The 20,559-nt window shown below is 40.5% G+C and overlaps 2 protein-coding genes across 9 annotated transcripts in view; one reads left to right on the forward strand and one right to left on the reverse strand.

Moving 5' to 3' along the window:
• Positions 1-16: 16 nt before the first annotated feature.
• Positions 17-19,031, reverse strand: rnf41l (ring finger protein 41, like). 3 transcript variants are annotated; one of them, XM_066676421.1, is made up of 9 exons: positions 18,972-19,031; positions 17,774-17,822; positions 15,481-15,569; positions 9,088-9,223; positions 7,559-7,765; positions 6,524-6,663; positions 2,912-3,074; positions 2,042-2,162; positions 17-930 (listed from the first exon to the last, which is right to left on the reverse strand). In XM_066676421.1, exons 5-9 carry the CDS (start codon positions 7,762-7,764, stop codon positions 682-684), a joined length of 879 nt encoding a protein of 292 aa, XP_066532518.1. In that variant the 5' UTR covers position 7,765; positions 9,088-9,223; positions 15,481-15,569; positions 17,774-17,822; positions 18,972-19,031; the 3' UTR covers positions 17-681. The 3 variants fall into 3 exon arrangements, with proteins under 3 accessions (XP_066532518.1, XP_066532597.1, XP_066532678.1); XM_066676500.1 differs by lacking the exon at positions 18,972-19,031 and adding an exon at positions 17,950-18,053; XM_066676581.1 differs by lacking the exons at positions 15,481-15,569; positions 17,774-17,822; positions 18,972-19,031 and adding an exon at positions 12,466-12,595.
• The window catches only part of rad54b (RAD54 homolog B), a 32,491-nt gene continuing 24,659 nt past the window's right edge, over positions 12,728-20,559 (forward strand). The window contains exons 1-5 of one of the 6 annotated variants that reach the window (XM_066675984.1): positions 12,742-12,824; positions 13,139-13,204; positions 15,398-15,540; positions 15,690-15,804; positions 16,611-16,830. In XM_066675984.1, the coding sequence (XP_066532081.1) occupies positions 15,694-15,804; positions 16,611-16,830 (331 nt within the window). In that variant the 5' untranslated portion in view covers positions 12,742-12,824; positions 13,139-13,204; positions 15,398-15,540; positions 15,690-15,693. Of the gene's footprint in view, positions 12,825-13,063; positions 13,205-15,397; positions 15,541-15,689; positions 15,805-16,610; positions 16,831-20,559 lie in introns of all 6 variants that reach the window. The other 5 variants (XM_066675992.1, XM_066676075.1, XM_066676005.1 and 2 more) reach the window with 5 other exon arrangements.

Consider the following 20,559-nt stretch of genomic DNA (forward strand, 5'->3'; position numbering starts at 1 on the left):
TGAGGAGTGTGGTGTATTCTCCCTGTGTCTGTGTGGGTTTCCTCCGGGTGACTGTCTGTGAGGAGTGTGGTGTATTCTCCCTGTGTCTGCGTGGGTTTCCTCCGGGTGACTGTCTGTGAGGAGTGTGGTGTGTTCTTCCTGTGTCCGCGTGGGTTTCCTCCCACAGTCCAAAAACACACGTTGGTAGGTGGACTGGAGACTCAAAAGTGTGGTAGGTGTGAGTGTGTGAATGAATGTGTCAGTGTGTGTGTGTTGCCCTGTGAAGGACTGGTGCCTCCTCCAGGGTGTATTCCTGCCTTGCGCCCAGTGATTCCAGGTAGGCTCTGGACCCACCGTGACCCTGAACTGGATAAGTGGTTACAGATAATGGATGGATGGATTTTCAATATTTCAGTACACATTTTTTACAGCATCTGTCACTGACTGACAGTCATTAGAGGGCGCTGTCGTCAGTTCAGCACCCAATTTTAAATTTAGTTTAAAGATATTAATATTGACAAAGCTGAAAGGTTTATGTTTGAGGGTGATGTCATGTTTCTTGTTTGTTCTTGGACATTTTTCAGTGGATTTTATACTGTTTATATCGATATCAGAATCATATTTTATCACATTTATCATATTTTATTTTATTTTATATTGTATCTTCCAGCCCTAGTGTGTGTGTGTGTTGTGCAGAGCTCTTCAGATGACGGTGACCTCTCTGCTCTTCCTCTTGATGCAGTCCAAAGCTAGGCTGCGTGGGCTGGACTTGCGAGGCCCTTCAGCTGGAGGCGTGGCTGCTGGAGTGGGCGTGGCAGGCCTAAGCCCCTCCTTTTTCAGAAGCTCCAGCAGCTCAGCTTTCTCCAACTCGGCCCTCTCCAGCTCTTGCCTGCGAGCTCGCTCTGCTCCCAATAATATCCGGACATCTGACATCACACGAGACAGCTGACCCTGAACACAGGTTATCAGTTAGAAAGCACACAAGGCTGTGTTCCTGTGTGTACATTAGGCCTTTAGCCTGGGCCAAAGACACCCCAGCTCACAGGGAATGTTCCAACATCTTTGGCTAACGTTCTAATTTTAAAGAAAGTTTTATTCTAATATTCAAAGGACCGCTTTATTATAAAAATGACGGACATTAAAATGTTTGTTGAACATTAAACTAAAACATTTTCTTTAAAATGTTATTAGAACTTTTGGGTCATGTTAGCCAAAGTTGTGGGAACATTCCCTGCAAGCCTGGACTTTTAGTTAGCATTCAATTAGCATTCACACATAGAAGCTGTGAAAGAAAATGTGCTTTTTTTGTTGTTGTTATTTTAAATCAAAATCAAAGTTTATTTGTCACATACACAGTTATACACGGTAAAACTTGCAGAAAAAAAACACGTGTCTACACACGTTAAACAAATACAAAAGGTAAGGAAATAGAAATAGAATAAAATATAAAATATATGGACATTCTTAAAATAAAAATACTAAACTATAGCTAAGAAAAATACAACTAAAAATGTACAATGTAAAACTACAACGTATAAAAGATGTATAATAAAAATTTTAAAAATAATAATAATTAAAAAAAAAATGAAACTCCCTCAGAGCTGAGGAAGAAACCTTGGGAGGAACCAAGCCTCACTTGGGGGGAGCTACCCTCCTTTGGTCAAACTACCTACAAATTATTGACAAAAATCCAAGTACTGGGGAGCGTGGTGTAGGGACAACGTCGTGGAAAAAGCACCAATAGTATTCTGATATAACAACAGTACATATATAAATATACAGATGCATAGAAATGATATTTTTTCATATTTAAGAGTGTTATAATGATGCTGTAGGAAGAGATTACTCTGAAAATCAGTGGAGAATTTCTTCAAATGTCAAATCTTTCAAAGAATGGACAGTCCTTGTGTTATTTTCTTTTGTTATTTTCTCTGTTATGTTCTTTTGTGAAATTATTTTAAAAATGAGTGCTTTACTGGAAGTGAAGAATAACAAGAGTGTGTTGCAACTGAAGAGTAAAGGAACTGTATAAAGTTCTGTGTTTCGAGCGGATGTGTAATACCTTGAGTTCATCCACCTCGTTTTTCAACAGACTCTCCTTTTGCACCATGTGTCTCCTCTGAGAATCCAGCCGTGACTCCATTTCTCGTCTCATCTCTTCAACTTTACAGTCCAACTCTGCCCTGCAAAACACATTCCATTTTAACAGTACCTTTTAACTGTTTGACTTCCTGCCATTCAACATGCCACTACAATTCTCCAGTTTGAAACAGAAATAGAAATCCTACAATCAAACATCTAGCAGCTGCTTGCAATAAGACAGCAAACCCATACCTGGCACACTAGCAGCCACTTGCAAAGCATACCATTCTGCTTGAAAAATCTAGCAACCACCCAGAATGTCAAAGAAACCAATTTGAAACTCCTGACAACCATTTGGAACACCATTAGTACATTGCTTTTTAATTTATTGATCATTATCATTTCGATGACATTGTGGCAGGACGGTGGTGCAGCAGGTAGTGTCTCTGTCACAGCTCCAGGGTCCAGTCCCACTCCGGGTGACTGTCTGTGAGGAGTGTGGTGTGTTCTCCCTGTGTCTGTGTGGGTTTCCTCCAGGTGACTGTCGGTGAGGAGTGTGGTGTGTTCTCCCTGTGTCTGCGTGGGTTTCCTCTGGGTGCTCCGCTTTCCTCCCACGCTCCAAAAACACACGTTGGTAGGTGGATTGGAGACTCAAAAGTGTCCGTAGGTGTGAGTGAATGTGTGAGTGTGTGTTGCCCTGTGAAGGACTGGCGCCCCCTCCAGGGTGTGTTCCTACTTTGCGCCCAGTCATTCCGAGTAGGCTCCGGACCCACCGCCACCCTGAACTGGATAAGGGTTACAGACAATGAATGAATGAATGTTGACTTTGTAGTTATTAATGAGTCTGTACCTCAGTAAGTCCAGTTCTGCTCGCAGTTCAGATATGCAGTTGTGCTGAGCTTCTTCTGTGCTGGTTAGTGTGTATCCACAGCCACTCGCACACATTCTGTTACGGTACTCACACACACACAGATGCGCTTCCAACGAAAGCCGAGACACCTGCACAGGGCAACCTGGAAGAATACATCATGAAAGAGCCAGTCCAGTGATTCAGGAGGGATAATTTGTGACCTGATTTTGAAAAGTATAAAATTAATGCAGGCAGAAAAAGGAAATCAGTCGCTTTATGTTCACAGCATGCCATCAGTTATAAGAACAAACTAAATAAAGGCAGCACACAGACGCACACATGTAAACCTACCACAGCGGTAACACAAGTACTCCTCACCTGCACATACACACAGATATTTACATGGTTAGAACTGTTTGCTTTAGAGATACTGTGATTAAAGCTGTGTATTATTGCTGTCCCAGCAAAACCAACTATTTCTAAAAAACATCTACAGCACATTCTTCATCAGTCTGAAGAACCCCTTCATGATGCAAGAAACCATTTAACCCTGCAACAGGTTCTTCAGGTGTTCAGGGTTCTACATAGAATAATTTTCTATACCAAAGAACCCTTGAAGAACCATCATTTTTAAGTGTGTAATGTGAAGAACATCTGCTGTGCTCAGTTGAAAACAATAAAAGTTGGAGGATGATTTTGATTTGACAACAATGTTACATTGATTCAAAAACTTAATCAGGCTGTAGAACTAGACCGATAAGAAATATCACGTTTGGTTTTGACCAACGTTAATAAAATTACATAGATACTAATGTTTATTGAAATACAGCCATCCTTGATTTATAACTTGTTCATAGTCATGACAGGCTTAAAAGACCCAACAGAGCTATATATGCATATATATATATACACACACACACACATACACACACACACACACACACACACACACACACACACACACACACACACACACACAGACATATAGAAAGACTGATTGATTGTTTTTTTGTCATGTGTATGTGTCTAAGGTGGGTGGCACGGTGGCGCAGCAGGTGGTGTCGCAGTCACACAGCTCCAGGGGCCTGGAGGTTGTGGGTTCGATTCCCGCTCCGGGTGGCTGTCTATGAGGAGTTGGTGTTCTCCCCGTGTCCGCGTGGGTTTCCTCCCACAGTCCAAAAACACACAATGCAGGTGGATTGGTGACTCAAATGTATCCGTAGGTGTGAGTGAATGTGTGTCTGTGTTGCCCTGTGAAGGACTGGTGCCCCTTTCAGGGTGTATTCCCGCCTTGCGCCGAATGATTCCAGGTACCCACCGCGACCCTGAACTGGATAAGCGGTTACAGATAATGAATATGTCTAAGGTGTGTAGATATGAAGATTACACAGTTGAACATCTTCATACACAATGAAGAGTGCCACAAAAGTAGCAGGATTCACTAATGGATAAGAAACATTTATTTAAAAGTGTATTAAATGCTGATTTACATGTGTATTATTTATAAATGGTGTAATCTTGGCTTCTTGAACCTAAGAAGGTCTTTGGGTAGAAAACCACCTTTCCTTGCTTATTTCTGAAGTGCAGCTCATACTACATTTCAATTGCATGTATTTATTCAGTTATATACTTAATTTATGCTTGGTTTCTCATTAAAAATGTAAAAAACTGCATTATATTTTTATGTAAGAGACACTAAAGAGATACTCAAAGTAATTCAGCTGTTCTACAGTCCAGGAACAATTGCCAATATGTAATAATTGTTGCACTGTATAAATAAACCTAACTTCACCAAACAAAGGCTTGAGAGCTGGAAAAATACATAGACTAGGGGTAAATGGTTGAGTAGAGCGTAATAAGAAAGCCCTCGGGTGGATTGTTTTGACCTTGTAAGCTCATTGGGTGAAGAAAATACTATGCTTCACTTGCGGTCCAGGGGGTCTGTTCATTAAACATTAAACATTTACTCTGTGGTCAGTTTGGGATATGGGCACATTACAGCAGCACATTCATACAATACCTGCTACTTTTTAAGTTTTTATTATAATTAATTATATACACAACAGGTAGAGCACAGCATGTATATACTGTTTTATAAAGTAGCAATATGTTAAAAATGAAGAGAAAAGGGATAAACAGAGAGTCACAAAATACTAATAAAAATAAATGATAATAAAATAAAACACAAGATCAGTGTTGCATATTCAGTTCAATTGCATGTGATTCCACAAATGATCCCATAGATCCTGGGTCACCAACCTTATCCACAAAGGGCAGGTGTGGCTGCAGGTTTTCACTCCAGTGAAGCAGCGCACACCTAATTCTACTTGTTTAATCAACTAGTCTCCTCTATAAACAGCTAAACCGTGTGTGTTTGTGTTTGGTCACCGGCCCGTTGTGGATAAGATTGGTGACCCCTGCCTTAGATGTTTCACTTTACCCTCACCATTAATTCTTCCTAAAATAACTTCATAAGCTGCGGTTTCAATAATTTTGTTAATCCACTCTTTTAAATCAGGAGTTTTGGGGTTCTTAGTTGCACAATATGATCCTTGCAGCTGTAATTCTTCCAACTTTTATTAAATTAAGCTCATTATTGTTTATGCTGGCAATTTCTTTTCTGTCCAGGCATTTTCCCAACATTTAAATAATTTTATCCTAGAATGGAGAGGTTATTGAGCATTCCTAGATCATATGAAAAAAGTACCTCTCCCTGTTAGTGCTTTTCTACCAAAACAGGCTCCGTTCCAGTTTGTGAAACTAATTTTGACCCGTCCTACGCATTTCCACCAACAATAAATAGGTTCCGGAGCCCGAAAAGTTCATTCGCAGCGGGAAACAATGAATAGTAGGTTTTTCTGCACGAACAGTGACGACATCTGTGGGCGTGTCTCCCTTCTGTTTACTGCTGCTGTGCAGCGCCCCCTGTTGATGACGTATTCTGTGACGTATCCACAGTTAGCACAGGTCATTATGAACTCTGTCCATTCTATAAAGCCTGGTGTACCATAAAACCTGTGTAGAATCTTATATTTAATTAATTATCCCTTGACCTCTCTAATATTTTGGCCTACGCCTGATTCTCAACCAAATATTGTCCCCGACTTGCTTCTTGATACATATTCTGCAGCAGTAGGTTGCAGTTTAAAAGTCTGCAGACCCCTGCTCATCTTAATTTCTTCTGAGATTCTCAGATTTTTACTCCTCCACCTCCTTGTAGAAACAGCATGACGTTGCAACACTGTTGCAAGTATTTGATTGCGTTTACCCACAAGAACATAAGTAAGGCCAGGTACTCATTTTGGAAAAAAGCCACTACAACTCATCCAAAAGGTATTGAATGGAGTTGGATAGCTCCAAAGATAGCTCCTGGGGGGCTTTATACACCTCTGTGTTTGGTGACCGTAGGTTTATTTGCAGCTGCTTCACAGCCTCCCATTCTAAGACAGTGCTTTTCTATGGAGACTGTAGAAGCTGTCATTGTCAACACTGGGTGCACCTTAAGGTAGAACACATATATAATATATTTAATATATATTATATAATGCCTATAAAGGTTTATATAATGCCTGTTTGGCTGTGGTATTACGTGTGTTCGTTCTGTGTACCCACCAGCACTGCTACAGTTCAGCAGAGCAAAGTCACACTCCTGTTCATGACGTTGTACAGACTCCAGGGCACAGATGACCTCACACCCCTGCGGGCGATACACACATCTCACCTGGAGCCTTGCAAGGTCATTCCTCATATATCTGCAACACACATCGTACACATATATAAATTTACACACACATAGAATCAACTCCAGACCTTTGCTTTCTTATGTATAACATGATGATGATGATGCTGCTGTAGCCCCCCTAAATGTTCTTTAAACACCACGCCCCCAACAACAGTTTCTCTGTTCCCATATTAACAATGTAATATAACTTGGGTGCACTAGGACCTGGGGGAGCTGCTGCTGTTACTGCATGTCCCTTTGATAGCGCACACAGTGAATGCAGGGAGAAGGTGTACTGATTTTCCTGATGGTGAGGGTCATTTCAAGACAACAATAAAGAAGAAATGTTAATTAAATGCCTGTTACAATCTTTAATGAACCAAACTGAAATAGCATAATGCAGCAGAGGAAACCTGACTGATCGATGATTGATTGCTGTATTTAGCGCAGACTGAGCTGATTTTTATGTTCTTTCCTGATGTTACGACTGTGTATTTTACAGACACCTGTAGATAATCAGTTAATAGCTGTTCACAGCTCAGTTTTGTGTTTCTACCTGTAGATGGATATCCAAATGTTTTTGTAAAAGCAGCAGCTCCTTGTGGTTTTGCTCAAACTGTACCTCGTCAAAGAACTGCTACGAGGCAGTTACCCCAGATCCCACTGGTTAATTATATATAGAGTACACAGTATATATGTGGGACACACTAGAGCAGCTGCACATGAGCTTGAGCGCACATGCCCAATGCCAGCATTTGCTAAAGGTACATACTCCTGCAGCACTGGAATGTAGAGTTGTGCAACTGTGTTTAGCATCCAGTACCTCATCAGTACCTGACCTCAGTAACGTTCTAGCTAAGTGCCATCAAATCTTCACAGTAATGGTTTGTGGAAGGAAATTAGGGTTACAGTTAAAAAGCCAATACCTATAAAGTGGGCGCAAATTTGTGACGTCCAGTGGTAGGCGATCCTCGGGGCAGTTGTGGTGGTGGACGAGCCAGGCGTGGATGCAGGAGCTGCAGAAAGCATGTTCACATGGAGCCTGAAGAGGATCCTCCAACACGTCCCGACACACACAGCACAGCAGCCCCTCATTCACGTAGCCCACAAAACGCTCCACATCATACCCCATCCTGTCAAGGTGTGAAGATATGTATAACGTTGTTTGCAAACAGTAATCAAGCTAGAAATGTTCACTCATTCATTCATTGTCAGTAACCCTTATCCAGTTCAGGGTCGCGGTGAGTCCGGAGCTTACCCATAATCACTGGGCACAAGGCGGGAACACACCCTGGAGGGGGCACCAGTCCTTCACAGGGTGACACACACTCACACCTATGGACACTTTTGAGTCACCAATCCACCTACCAACATGTGTTTATGGAGCGTGGGAGGAAACCCGAGCACCAGGAGGAAACCCATGCAGACACAGGGAGAACACACCACACTCCTCACAGACAGTCACCCGGAGGAAACCCACGCAGACACAGGGAGAACACACCACACTCCTCACAGACAGTCACCTGGAGGAAACCCACGCAGACACAGGGAGAACACACCACACTCCTCACAGACAGTCACCCGGAGGAAACCCACGCAGACACAGGGAGAACACACCACACTCCTCACAGACAGTCACCTGGAGGAAACCCACGCAGACACAGGGAGAACACACCACACTCCTCACAGACAGTCACCCGGAGGGAACGAACGCAGACACAGGGAGAACACACCACACTCCTCACAGACAGTCACCTGGAGGAAACCCACGCAGACACAGGGAGAACACACCACACTCCTCACAGACAGTCACCCGGAGGGAACGAACGCAGACACAGGGAGAACACACCACGCTCCTCACAGTCACCCGGAGGAAACCCACACAGACACAAGGAGAACACACCACACTCCTCACAGACAGTCACCCGGAGCGGGACTCGAACCCACAACCTCCAGGACCCTGAAGCTGTGACAGAGACACCACCAGCTGCTCCACTGTGCCACCAAACATTAACACAGACCTTTATATAATTTTCAGATACAAGTTTAATACATTTTCTCAGTTTAAAAAATGTGAAAAATATTTGTTAAAATGTTAAATGTTTAATTTATGAATAGAACACATTTTAAATGTTAAATTCAGCAAATATTAATTGTGCATTACAATGTGCAGCAATATATTCTCTGTAAGAACATTTATTTTCACTTTTAATTAAATGAAGAAAAGTTTTGTCCCAAATTCTGAATGCGACTGTAATCGTTTCTAAACATATGTAATATTCTAATCCATTCAAAATAACACATCTGTGCATTTTACACCTTTACTCGACACCACCATATATTCACCACTAACACCACTATGTATCCTATAACGCAAAGTGTCAGCCAAGACTTTTAAGCATGGAAGCAAATAAATATAAGAAAGTGATCATTTGTAAGGCTTGATTCCTCTTACCTTACAGAATTAGTGATGACCTCTCTGTCTGTCTGTCTGTCTCTCTCTCTCTCTCTCTCTCTCTCTCTCTCTCTCTCTCCGTTAGCTGTAGAACAGGAGGGTGGGCTTGTTGCTGTAGGAACTAAAGGCCCGCCAGCTGTTGAATGGAGACACAGATAGACCAGGTTATCCGGGTCAAAATTCACTGGAGGAGGAGCTTCTAGAAAGTGAGGTCAGCTTACATTTAGCTGCACTTTAAATGCATCAACATATTCTCAGGAGAGCCCATTCCTAATTGTGAAGCCTAGTGTGTGTATAAAAGTTCAGAACAAAAAGCTAGTTCTGCTTCTCAAACTCCAAAGAATCCGTCTGAATATGTATTACCTATAATAACATAATTAATGATGTAGGCTAGTCCAATGCTCTGAAAACATAGTTTGTTTATTTATTTATTTTATTTTGTGTTTTTCAGTAAAATAAGTAATTCTTTTTTCCAGATCTAAAGCTAGAGAAGAGTTGCATTTTCTCCTGAATGTATTTAATAAAAATAACAACAACAGTAATAATAATAACAACAACGATGACAACAATAACAACAACAACAATAATAATAATCATGCCATAGAAGAACCACTTTTGGTTCCATAAAGAACCATTTTTGTTGAAGAAATGTGTGTGAGAACAACTTTTTTAAAGGTTTAAATATCAATCACTTGACTCTAAGAACCTTTACCCATTTTAACACATCAGCAAAAATTTTTCTTTTTGGAACCAAACGTGGTTCTTCTGTGGCATCGCTCAGAGAACCTTTTGTAGCAACTTTATTTTTAAGAGAGCAAGGCCCCATATTTGTTGTTTTTTGTTCATTTATTAAAATTCACTTGATATCCATTTAATTTCACTTTCCTTATAGATTTTAAAGTGGACATCTACTTAACACTAATTTTAAAAGGAAATCAAACAATCACTGAATATCAGTGTGTATCATATATATACTACTGATACACACAGCCACTGCTTATACCCTCTGGGAGACTCCCTGTCATGTACTGTGATCACATAAGTGTGTGTGTAGATACTGTAGCCCTAGTAACCTCACACACTCTGTACCTGGACAGCACAAGGGGAAAAAGCCTGGTTGCACATACCACAGGGGACATGTGTCTATTCCCTGAAAAACAATTTCCAGGCTCCCAGAGAAAAAAACTAAACAAGACATAGAACATAACTCATGAATGCATAAGTGTGTGTGTGTGTGTGTATATATATATATATATATATATATATATATATATATATATTTTTTTTTTTTTTTTTTCTTTCCTCAATACTTTGTATGGGTATTTATTATTCAGATTTTTTACACAGTGGGTTAACACTGGAGGGGGAGCCAGTCCTTGTGTCCTCAATGTGACACACTCACACATTCACTCACACCTACGGACACTTCTGAGTCTCCAATCCACCTACCAACGTATGTTTTTGGAGTGTGGGAGGAAACCGGAGCACCAGGAGGAAATCCACGCAGACACAGGGAGAACACACCACACTCCTCACAGACAGTCTCCCGGAGGAAACCCACGCAGACACAGGGAGAACACACCACACTCCTCACAGACAGTCTCCCGGAGGAAACCCACGCAGACACAGGGAGAACACACCACACTCCTCAAAGACAGTTACCTGGAGGAAACCCACGCAGACACAGGGAGAACACACCACATTCCTCACAGACAGTCACCCGGAGGAAACACACGCAGACACAGGGAGAACACACCACACTCCTCACAGAGAGTCACCCGGAGGAAACACACGCAGACATAGGGAGAACACACCACACTCCTCACAGTCACCCGGAGGAAACACACGCAGACACAGGGAGAACACACCACACTCCTCACAGACAGTCACCCAGAGCAGGACTCGACCCACAACCTCCAGGTCTCTGGAGCTGTGTTGGACAGAAAAATCAAAATATTGATGGATAGAGATGATTATTAGGGGTTTAATCAATGATAAGAGAAGGAATAAAAAAGAGAACAATTCTAGCTTTATTTTTTTATGCTTTCCGAAAAACAAAGGGTAACATGAGCTACTGTATCTAAGTAGACAAGAAGATTGCAGTATTGTAGCTTGCTGTCAAACTTGCACTCACCGTAACAATGATTTAAAGACTACTACAACTGTAATGCTTTATTAATATATTCTGCTTTCTAGCAGTTCATTGGTTGTCCTTCTGATAACACTGGTGTTCTTCTGCATTCATGAGCTATGAAAGAAAATGTGAAATATTGCAGTACACTACTGCAGCACTACAATGCAATAAAATGTGTTTGCAACAGATATAATAATGGTAATATTTTCAGGTTTGTCCAGTGTTTATAATGTAAACAAACAAACATACTAAACGTCTGTAAAAGACAATTGCATAATGTCTCTTTAAAGGTGAACTAGATTATTGTATTTAATTTTATATGTAGTAAAATATGGACACTATTAAAAATAGTTATTTTAACATCAGTACAAATGCATTCTGTGTCTGTGAAACTGCACTCTGGACCGAACTGGCCATGTTTGTTGTTGTGTTTCTCCTGATTTTGATGCTGGGGGTTGCCTTGACCAATGCACGTGAGCACTGGTGTGGATAAGGGATGCAGTACAAATCTTCAGAGCTCTTCTTTGTAAGTGTGGTTTGCTCTAGTGCATGTATGTTTAATCCTCCACGTGTCCGCTCAGGTGACCATTAATTACCCGCAGTTGACCATTGCATGAGGATATCTTGTAGCTCAACGTATACACACAGTGCTGTACTCTTATCTCTTTTATTTACACCCATCCAGTCATGCCATCCAGTAGCTAAAAATAAATCTGGTCTTTTTTTGGGATAACAGAGAAGAACATGTTTAAAGTTTTTTTTTAATATTGGGTGTGTTTTCAGTGTGTAAGCACTCTCACTGAAATCTCCTGAATGATCTCTGTTCCTCGTGGCTGGTGTGGGATTAGAGAGGATTACAGTTTCCCAGGCTGTGATTGTATTATAATCCCAATAGCAACATCACTACAGCATCAGACATCAACAGTGAACTGATGTGTGCATCACTGAAACAGCCAAGTCAACTTAAAAAAGTCAGAGATAATCAAGAGATGAGAAGAATAAGAGAGAATGAGTGCTCCTTGGTATATACATATATATTGCTCTGGACCTCATATATTTTCTGTGCAAGCATTTCCATTTAATTGCAGCCAAAGCTGCAGGAAAAAGCAAAAGCTTTGACTGAAAATACTTGTATTAACATACTATTTAATTTCTAATCTGTATTGTCATTTTAGTGCCTTACATATAATGTAAGAGGCTAATATTTCTGCACATTTTACAATACGAGACTCTGCTTCACTTACCTGCTCGGTAAGAGCAGAGATTCCACACGAGTTTAAAAATCCTCAGGCTCTTGTTTTTCCAGCAGTGTGTTTTTTATTTGGAGTTTCATGAAGAACGTCCATCTAGTCAACTGCTGCATGTAGTTACGACTTATTAACGTTGTTTATCTTCTTGCCACAAAACCGCGTCAGCTCCACCCTCTTTCGTGACGTAGTTAGTGCTCGACCAATCAGCAGAGCCTTGTGTCACTCCGGCGCGAAACTCCCCGGATTTTGAGGTGCAGTGGCTCTGTGATGAGGTTAAAAATGGCAGGAGGACGGACTGCTTAAAGTTTTGGAAATAACGAGATTTCATTGCAACGAAACGACTTCACGAACAGGTGAGTGAAAGACACACATTCTTTAAAGCATTCTGTTTAAATGTTAAAAAACCCACGTTGTGTTCAGAGAGCTTTCCTGTTACTTTAGGTAGCATTAGCTCAATTTACAGTTAGTAAACATCAGTTTATCACAGCGTTATATTCTCGAATTTACTATCTACTATGTATGTATACAATATTACTGCCCCAATTACAATTATTAAGGTTGCTAATGTCACTCTTAAATGTGTTATGGCCAGGGTTTCGCTCAGTGGCATTAAAGGGAACGTCTAAAATTGTGGGGAATAGCAGCTCTAAGCTCCGTGTCTTTTAAGGTGGAACGGTGTGTTTGACGCAAAATCTCGACTGCTGTTTGTACGAAGCTGAAGTACAACTTGTCTGTAAGTTTTTATTCACTGTTAGAAATACCAGCTCATTTCTAACTCGAGTTGTTTAGTCTTGTAGCACTGTCGGTAATGTAGTAATCCGTCTCCAGAGTTTTGGAGACATTTCCACCTTAAGCGATCCGAAACCGCAAACATAAGTCAATATTACCCACTCCGGTAAAGTTGGTTTCTTAATCGCATATTCAGATTTGCATATATACTTGCAACGTATTGTTTTTGGGATCCAAGACAAGCAGCTACAACTATATTGTTTTCTATGGGCTGCCGCCATCTCCGCGAGAGCTAAGGGACCGTTTACAAACTACACTACACAGTAAAAACGAAGCTGACGAACCACGCACATGACATACACTACATCGCTTACGTTGGTAAATTTAACCATTACTGGCCCGTAGTGATGTGTTTTTGCGAATACATTCCAATAGTGCTTGAACCATTCATAATTATGTTTCTAAACCAGTTGTATTTGATCAAGTGCAACCCACATGACATACTACACCTCTTATTTTGGTCAATTTAACCATTACTGGCTCATGGTGATAGATTTTTTTCATTATAAATTTCAATAGCTTTTGAACCTTTTATGATATTGTTTCAAAACCAGTTGTATTTGATCAAGTGCAACCCACATGACATATTACACCTCTTATTTTGGTCAATTTAACCATTACTGGCCCGTGGTGATGGGTTTTTGAAAGTAAATTTCAATAGCTTTTGAAGCTTTTATGATATTGCTTCTAAAAAAGGTTTATTTGAGCAAGTGCAAGCCACATGACATACTACACCTCTTATTTTGGTCAATTTAACCATTACTGGTCTATGGTGACAGATTTTTGAACAAAAAGTTCAATAGCTTTTCTAACTTTGAAGATATTTTTTCAAAATAATTTGTATTTGAGCAAGTGCCACCCACATGACATACTACACCTTTTATTTTGGCAAATTTAACCATTGCTGGCCCGTGGTGATGGGTTTTTGAAAATACATTTCAATAGCTTTTGAACCTTTGATGATATTGTTTCTAAAAAAGTTGTATTTGATCAAGTGCAACCCACATGACATACTACACCTGTTATTTTGGCAAATTGACAAAAATAAGAGGTGTACTATGTCATGTCAGTGGCATTTGATTAAATACAACTTGTTTTGAAACAATATCATGTGGGTGGCACTTTATCAAATACAACTTGTTTAGAAACAATATCATAAAAGGTTCAAAAGTTATTGAAATGTATTCTCAAAAACCCATCACCACGAGCCAGCAATGGTTAAATTGACCAAAATAAGAGGTGTAGTATGTCATGTGGGTTAAACTGTATCAAATCCAACTTGTTTAGTAACAATATCATAAAAGGTTTAAAAGCTATTGAAATTTATTTTCAAAAACCCATCACCACGGGCCAGTAATGGTTAAATTTGCCAAAATAAGAGGTTTGAAAGCTATTGAAGAAAGAAATCTGAATATGCGAATATGAAACCAACTTTACCAGAGTATATTACCCACATATGGAGCAGGAATAGAGCAACATCCTCATCTTGGTTTGATGACTCAACTCCAGATGCATCTGCCTTTAGAAGAGAGAGAAAGCCTAGCATACCGGACTGAGCCAGTTTGTTTATTTACTCATTTACAGACACTGGGGCTTTGTAAACTCATTAGACCGGTTTCAAGTGCACAGACAGACTTGAGAGCTGGCAAATGTGAAGAAACATCTGAATTTTAGAAAAAAAGTGGTTTTGGATTACAGTCGTGAACTGAGCCTTTAACAGTTAACTCATCTTAGTTTCAGTGATCAGACTAGAGTCAGGACCACAACAGAGCAGGTATTATTTGGGTAGTGATCATTCTCAGTGCTGTATTGACAGATGAGTTATTGGTGGTGTTTTAGTGTGTTGTGCTGGTATGCTTGGATCAGACACAGCAGTGCAGCTGGGGTTTTTATAGTCCAGCATCACTGCTTGACAGATAATAATCCACCAACCTTAAATACAGGCCAATTGTATTAGATGGCTTAATTAATAGAAAGTCAGTTCTCCACGGATTGTCATGTCTATATATATATTGTTACATGTTTGCATTGTCGTTTCTGTTTGGGTGCATGGTGGCACAATAAGTGGTGTCACTCTTGTGGGTTCAGTCACCATTTTGTGTCTGTCTATGAGGATTTTGTGGGTTTCCTCCCACAGTGCAAACACATGTTGGTAGGTGGATTGGCTACACAAATGTCCACAGGAGTGAGTGTGTGAATGAAAGTGTGAATGTATAATACCCAGTGACAGACAGCTGCATCATCCTGAGTGTGTTCCTGCCTTGCACTCAGTGATTCCAGGTAGGCTCCAGACACCCCACAACCCTGAACTGGATAAGCATTTAAAGAAAATGAATTAATGTAATGTCACAAGTTCATAATACATTGTTACAGTTTAATTTATATATGTCTTATATGATGTCCACTGTGTATGTTGCCCTCCATCACAGTGGAATGCGTCGGTCCGCAGCCCCGAGTCAGTTACAGGGCAACGCTGCAAAGAGGCCAAGGTTTGTGCCTCCTGCTCCCTCGAAAACTGGGATACTCAGCAATGGCTTCAAAAAGGTAAGCTAATGAAACATCACAAGTGGAGAAGAAAGCCTAGCATACCGGACCGTTTATTTTCTTTACTCATTTACAGGTGCACCTTATGATTATAATAAAATGTGTTTTGATTACAATAGCGAACTACGCCTTTAAAGCAACACTATGTAGAATTTTTACATTACAATTACAGCTTCAAAATCATTGTGATGCTCCACCTAGCTGTAACAGAGCTTCTGTCATTGCTACTCCAGGCTGAGCACTGCAAAAACTGCACTGTGTAACATTTGGGGGAGGGTAGGAAACCACTGCTCCCTCCCTCACCCCTCCCACTGATTTCAGGACAGTGCTGTAATAATGAATTACACTCTGCAACTCTAGGTGGAGCCCAGGAGCCAAAAAACCAAATTGATAGTGTTGCTTTAAAATACATTTAGTACAGAATCTCTGATGCATCAAGGCCACTACGTATGAGTGTAACTGCTGTTTCATACTGAGAAAAAGAATGACTGAGATGTTCGACTGCACCTTTAAAGTAACAATGGGTAAGATTTGGGTTTTATTCTCCTGGTGCTCCCCCTAGTGTAATTAATGTTTAAAGCACTGTACTACAATCAATGGGGTGGGAGGAATGTTTTCCTACCCTCCTCCAAAAGTTACATAGTGCAGTTTCTTCTGTGAACTGACAGAATCTCTGTACTCCCTATTACAGCTCAGTGGAGCATCAAAGTGATTCTAAAGCTGTACGTTTGGGGTAAAAATATTATGTAATGTTTCTCTAAGGGACAATTTTGAAGTCATTTCCCAAAGTGTTCTTCTCTGTGTAGGTCCAGAAGCCTGAGGAGACTATTGAAGCTGCAGCTGTGCCCAGAGTCACAGGGGTCTCTAAAGCTCTATCAAGGGTTCTGAGCACTGGGCCCAAGGAAGAGAGTAAAGAAAATTCCCACGAGATGTTGAGCACCCCCCTGCACTCAGAACAACACCCAGAGTCACCTGCTTCAGTCCACCCAGATCAGCTGAATGTGCACACCTCCACCACTCCAGCTGGTAAGATGCAGCTTTTTTTAATTTAGTAAATGGAGGTAGCAAGAATTGCCCAATGAATATTTCCACAGCCTTTCAGACTTGCATATATGTGGATTTAACATGCTTATTGACAGTTAACAGAGCTGTATAAAAGCCCAGTTTATACTTCTTGCGTTGAACCTACGCTGCAGTCCGCAGACTATGGTCAGGAGTCGGAGGGACATTGAACAGGAACATGAACTCCTCTCCTCCACACACAGAGATGCAGACACCAGCACATTCACAGACAGAAATTTCCTCAGACACGGGGTGGACGTCAGGGATGAATAAAAATTTGAACAAAAGAAATATACCTCAAAGAGAAGCAGGACCACACGGGAAAAACATGCCTCATGTAAACTCTGCTCCGTCCCAAACAGCACCCTACTCCTACAGATTGCACTTTAAAGATTTATAAAAGTAATTCTACTACACCACTACAGTGTGTACTACGTAGTGTAGAGGAAGATAATTGAGAATTAGCCCTAGTGTGGAGGGGTAACTGCAGAGCGGCTTGGACACCAATGCAGAAGGATAAACGACATGGGGCTCTACGTCAAGTCAACCCTGAAGTATAAATTGGCCTTAATTCTGCCACTTGTGTAGGTCATAAGATAATAATGCAGATATTTTACCAAAGGCCAGGGTTCATCTGACTTCACTTGTGAAAATGCACTGAATTCATTGAGGCATGCCTGTGATGACAAGAACCAGGAAGAGTTTGATATTTTTTAAACTAGGACACAAAGTGTCATTTATTTGAAGCACATTAGCTCCTCCTTGTTTTTTGAGTCACAAACTAGTTCCACGAGGGGCTTTACACCTAAAAATCTGACAAACAGATATTTGAGATCTGATTTCTCTTATGTGGGCTGTATAATACACGATGCATGTGCAAACATGTTCATTTTGGTGAAGCTCTTGCGTGATGACGTTGAACACCTTGGTGAATGTTGGTCTAACATCCCTGAGACCTAAGTGCAAAAGAGAGGAAAATGGAAACACTGTGAAGTGCTCTGAAAATGTGAAGGTAGTAGTATATCGTCACTGTCCAGTTAAAAACGTGTATCTCAAATTTTGTACATTTTTAGAATATTGCACCTTTTGAACACAGCAGATGTCCTTCAAACTGTGACAATTTCATGACGAATGGACCAATAGAAACACTCCAAAATTACTCTGAATTCAATCTTTTTACACTGACCTCCACTGAAAGATAAGAAGTTTGTCCTGCCCCTGTGAAGTTACTATTTTGCAAGATAACGTTTTTTTAGGACAGTGACTGCACCTATGTTTGAGCCGTGGAGAATTATTTCATAGGGATGTTGTGGCTTTTGTTAAAATGCACTTTGCGTTAAAGATCTTCTGGGTGTTATAATTAATGAATTAGTATTTTATTTCACTTTTTCCATATTGAATGGAGACATGCCTTACATGGGTTCATGAAGCCTTTGCTCTTGTGGGTGGTGTATAGCGCAGCACTGTTTATATATGTTTAATAACTGCTTTATATACACATACTGAATGAAGGGGATGTGTAAAGTTATATCTTGGTCAGTTTTAATGAACTAGGTGAATTTATTCTTGGCAATGACCTTAAATGATGAACAGAGATGCGTTTTTATGTGTATTACTGATGACTGGTCAAAGGTAGCAACAACAAAGGAAAAATACTATAATAAAACAAAATATACTACAGCTGTAGTCTTGTGTAACAGGATTTTTGGAATTGGGGGTTCACATATTCATCATAAACTGTTGCTGTGTGTGGTGTTAATGGATTAATTTACTCTAACATTATGGATGTAACAGCAAAAATCTCTCCTGTGAACTCGGAGGAATAAAAGTCAGTCTGAAAACCAGCGCTGCTTTCTCACCCCGATTCGCCCGTTTCGTATTTAAAAATGGTTAACAAAAAACAGTTTTCTATAAAGTATACAATGTTAATGGTTATGGAGCGTGTTCCTGTCGGATCTTCCAAAACAAACCGAAGTCCACCTCTTACCGACCGAACAGTCCGCAGTTTCGTCGCGTTAAACCCTATAGATATGCTCAGTTTAACGAAGAGTCACAAACAGAAATGCTGTGAATCATGATTTTTTTTATCATTAGAGGCCACTGACTGAAGTAAAATATCGCTCTTTTAACGGCTAAACTGGTGCTAGGAGTCCACAAATGAATCCCCAAAAAGAATCGATTCTCCGATTCCAGACATTGGGGAACGGCGAGATGAGTCGATTCCACAAAGAGACCCGAGGTTCAGCTTTGCCTGTTCAGAGAGTGGGAAATGAAAAATAGAGGTCAGATTGTCAATGTAAGGCTGTATGAATTTAGTTACAATTATTTTAATACCTTATGATGATTAATTCATGGTTTCACACATCAATACAAACAAGATTTTAATGATTATATTTCAAAGTGAGCTGGGTCCATTTTGAATTTAGGTTTAGGAACTATAGCAATTTTAACGTTTAAATATTAACTTGTGTTTAATTTAAATATTTACAAATGTATAACCTGTGAGGGGAAATTACATAATAATAATGTAATAATAATCACTCATGCTTTTGATTTGCTTCTGGTTAGCTAATGAATTTAATATTTTCCTGACATAAAATATCCTGTGCTTATATACAGCTAAACTGCATCATGTTTACTCAATAATTACAAATTTTCAATACTAAAAACAGCTAAATGTACACAAATACATCAGGCTAGTGTACATACTTATGCAAAAGATTTTAATGATTTGATGATTACCTTCCACTGGAAGATATCTCTATCATGGGGTTCGGCTGCAAGTCTTAATAAAACATTTAAAATTAAGATTGTCTAAAAGAGGAAAACATTTTTGAGTATCATTTATCTGGATCATTCAGGGGTGAAGGGATGTATAGTGTTTGGTTTCAAATATCTCACGTTTGTCTATGTTGAGTGTAAAGCCTCTTGTTTTTGGACTCAAGATTATTGTATGGAATCCGTAGGATCGATTCCTGTCGTTTCGAATCAGAATCGACTCTAGGCTCCAACCACCGTAATTAAAATAAACGCCGTGCTGAACTTGGCTTCGGTTTGGCTGGGAATTAAACTCCCGAGTTCGCCCCGCCTCCCACTGACGAAATGAACCAATCATTACGCGTGTTCCGGGATGATTGACATGCGCTCCTTGGCAACCGTCGATAGCGGCCACTAGGCAGATCCCGAGCAGAGCTTGAGCTCACAGCGCGGACTGCTCCGGGCGCCTTTTGTTTGCGGGTAAAACTCAGCGCAACTGGTGTCTGTACCGTTAAACTCATTCAAGCGTCAAACACAGTGAACTGAAGCAATGGAAAATCCCAACAAAAGGCGAAAAACAAACGGGAAATTAAAGCACGGAGTCTCAGAGTCACTGGCTCTTAATCCCACAGCCCGTTTCCTCAGAGAGGCGGAGTGGGCATGTTTCAGTCCTTCTCACCCTTTATTATAAAGCTCAGTGAATGCATATCGATGCTCTCTCCGTGTCGTACGAGAGAGACTCGCTGTGTTTTTCTAGCCTAATGCAGTCGGGTTTGTTATGTAGGTCAGGCCAGGCTTAAGCAGCTTTACTGAACCTGCGTCAGCTTAAGCTGAAAGGAATTTCAGCAAAGCCCTCCCCGGTAGGCGTGGGCCTAATCGAGGCTGGCCTAGTTAAGCCTGATTCTTTTTCTTAACGTCCCTCTGTGTGTATTTGAG

The sequence above is a fragment of the Hoplias malabaricus genome, chromosome 1, assembly GCF_029633855.1.
Source record: "Hoplias malabaricus isolate fHopMal1 chromosome 1, fHopMal1.hap1, whole genome shotgun sequence".
Taxonomy (NCBI): domain Eukaryota; kingdom Metazoa; phylum Chordata; class Actinopteri; order Characiformes; family Erythrinidae; genus Hoplias; species Hoplias malabaricus.